The sequence below is a fragment of the Manacus vitellinus genome, unplaced genomic scaffold, assembly GCF_001715985.3.
Source record: "Manacus vitellinus isolate BGI_N305 unplaced genomic scaffold, ASM171598v3 scaffold_46_pilon, whole genome shotgun sequence".
In the NCBI taxonomy this organism is placed as follows: Eukaryota; Metazoa; Chordata; class Aves; order Passeriformes; family Pipridae; genus Manacus; species Manacus vitellinus.
Window position 1 is genome coordinate 5,753,755 of NW_021940578.1, and position 2,695 is coordinate 5,756,449.

Sequence of the window (2,695 nt, forward strand, 5' to 3'; positions counted from 1 at the left end):
TGATCCACTGCAAACCAACCATCCCTGGGGGCTGATCTGCTGCAAACCAACCATCCCAGGTTGGTGATCCACTGCAAACCAACCATCCCAGGTTGGTGATCCACTGCAAACCAACCATCCCAGGGGGCTGATCCACTGCAAACCAACCATCCCAGGGGGCTGATCTGCTGCAAACCAACCATCCCTGGGGGATCCACTGCAAACCAACCATCTAGGGGGCTGATCCACTGCAAACCTACTCATCCAGGGGGCTGATCTGCTGCAAACCTACTCATCCCAGAGCACCCTGAGCAGCCAGAACCCTTCCTAAGCGTGGCCCCTCTTACAGACCAGGCAGCTAAAAATAAAAGGATTCGAGACTTATTAAAAAGAAAACGCAGAAAGTGGAACAACCTTTAGCCACGAGAAGCTCCTTAAACCGACGGAAAACGTCAGGAAATGGGTTTACAAACCCGTGTCAACACGTGCAAAAGCATTTTGGGTTATACCCAGGGCAGGTTTGCAGCGAGCTTGGGGCCACAGGCTGGTACTGGGAGGGCACGGGGGTGTTCCCACCTGAGGACAGCAGGGCTGGGGAGGCATTCCCTGCCTCGTGCCGGTACTTCCTCCGAGCTGCGGGTGCTTTCGTGGCGCTGTTGTGCCTCTGGCACTTCTTGACGCACCAGCGGCGAGGCTTCCGCTCGTTCTCCGCCAGAGCCTCCCCGCTCGGCAGCTTCTTCAGGAACTTCTTCTCCACGTACTTCACCTTGATCCAGGCCTCCTTGTCCTGCCTAAGGGAAGGCACAGAGCCGGGCACAGAGTCACGATTTGCCCGCAGCAGTCACGAGGAGACGGAGCTGCTCCGGGGAATTTTGTCAGCCCGGCTTCGAGACCTAAAAATTCAGGTTTCTCAAAGCTAAAAACGTCTGCTCTGTCAAGGCACAGCTACCAATCCATTATATGAATGACTTCACCAATCCATTATATGAATGACTTCACCAATCCATTATATGAATGACTTCACCAATCCATTATATGAATGACTTCACCAGAAAACAGTTTAGGATGTTCAAGTTATGAGCTCCTGAACCTGATGCTTCTTGGCATTCAGATAAGTTTTAACCTTGCCATTATTTTTTTCTTATTTCTTTTTTGTTGAAAGAAATAAGCTGAATATTTTGCTGCTACTTTGTTTTGTCAAATAGAGCTTATGAGTAGTGTTGCCTACAGCAGTGATCTTTTTTCCTCAGAAGGCTTGTATCATTTAATGTCATTTAGGAACTGCTGAAGTCCAGGTGGTTATTTAGAAAATTTCAAATATTTTGTTATGACTCTATCTTTACCCTAATAAAAGGGGGTGGCTTTGTCTCTTGAATGCATTTGCCTTTATAAAATTTTTGTGATTTTTGAAAAACAAGGGTGCAGCTGAGAGTGGTGTGTGAGATGTTCAGCCCCAGGCACCACCACATGCTTCAGGTCTCAGAGCAGATGTAACCCAGGGATAAACCCAGCCAGTCCTGGTTTCCAGCACGTTCAGCAGGGCTGGGAATGCCCCCCTGACCTTTGGGAGGGTCAAGCTCAGGTGAGCTCCAGAGGGACTGAGCTGGGGTAGGTGTACCTGTGGTGTTTGGAGCTCTCTTGGTCTGACTTCTGGGGAGTTTGGGGTACTGGGTTTGCAGTGTGGATGGATGGATGGATGGATGGATGGCTTCCCACAGGACAGTGTGTGCCCCCAGACTCACCTGGAGCTCCCTGCTGTTGGTTTCTTGAGTCCCAGCTCTTCACACTGTGCCTCATAAATCTGATTCATGGTGCTGTTCCCCAGCTCACACATCAGCTGCAATTCAACAGGGAATGAATTAAATCCCCAGGTGAGGAGTTACCTTCCTTCTAGTCTATCCTGCCACCAAACAACCCTCCCTCCACACCCACCATTCATCCATCTCTTGCTGTATAATTCCAACACTCACCTTCAGTAACTCTGGCTCCCAGGAATCCAGTGTGAGGGATCTGACCTTGGAGCAGTGAACACCCAGGCTCCTGTTCAGCCAAGGGGAAGAAAACCAAAGTGGTTACATGCCTCAAAACAGAACTTCTCATGCATGTTCAGATGAGCAAGATTGGTGCAGTTCTTATTTATCTTCTACACAGATGCAGAGTGTTGTGCATATGCCAACACAGATGTACCTGCACACACAGGCACCTCAGCAAGCAATTATTTTTGAATTTATCTGCACAAGCATTTTTAATCAGTGGTAATTCCAGCTCCACCTTTTCCCCAGGAGCCTGCAATCCCTGCCTGGCTCACCCAGAGCACACACACACACACACACACAGTACCTGTGGATCCCTGAGCACTCGATGCACAGCAGAATGCCCAGGTTGATACTGGCCCAGCGAGGGTCTGGCTGCCCACAGTCACAGCACTGGTCGTTGCCAGGGATGCTCTGCACTCTCTGCAGGATGGTCTCCCCTTTCCCACTGCGCTCCCGGGAGTCGGTGGCAGAGTCGATGCTGCTCGTGGAGGGGGAGGCAGTTCTGTCCAGTCTCTGCAGGGAAAAAGGGGTAGAATCAAGAATCAGAGAATCAGCTGGGTTGGAAGGGACCTCTGAGATCATCCAGTCCAACCCTTGATCCAACCCCGCTGTGGTTCCCAGCCCATGGCACTGATGCCACATCCAGTCTCTGCTTAGAAACCTCCAGGGATGGAGAATCC

General features: G+C 50.6%; 1 protein-coding gene across 1 annotated transcript in view; it reads right to left on the reverse strand.

The window, feature by feature from the left end:
* ACAP3 (ArfGAP with coiled-coil, ankyrin repeat and PH domains 3) overlaps positions 1-2,695 on the reverse strand; it is a 44,525-nt gene that overhangs the window by 11,569 nt on the left and 30,261 nt on the right. The window contains exons 15-18 of the mRNA XM_029962407.1: positions 2,320-2,528; positions 1,950-2,019; positions 1,722-1,816; positions 475-770 (exon numbers count right to left, since the gene is read on the reverse strand). Of these exons, the coding sequence (XP_029818267.1) occupies positions 475-770; positions 1,722-1,816; positions 1,950-2,019; positions 2,320-2,528 (670 nt within the window). The remainder of the gene's footprint in view (positions 1-474; positions 771-1,721; positions 1,817-1,949; positions 2,020-2,319; positions 2,529-2,695) is intronic.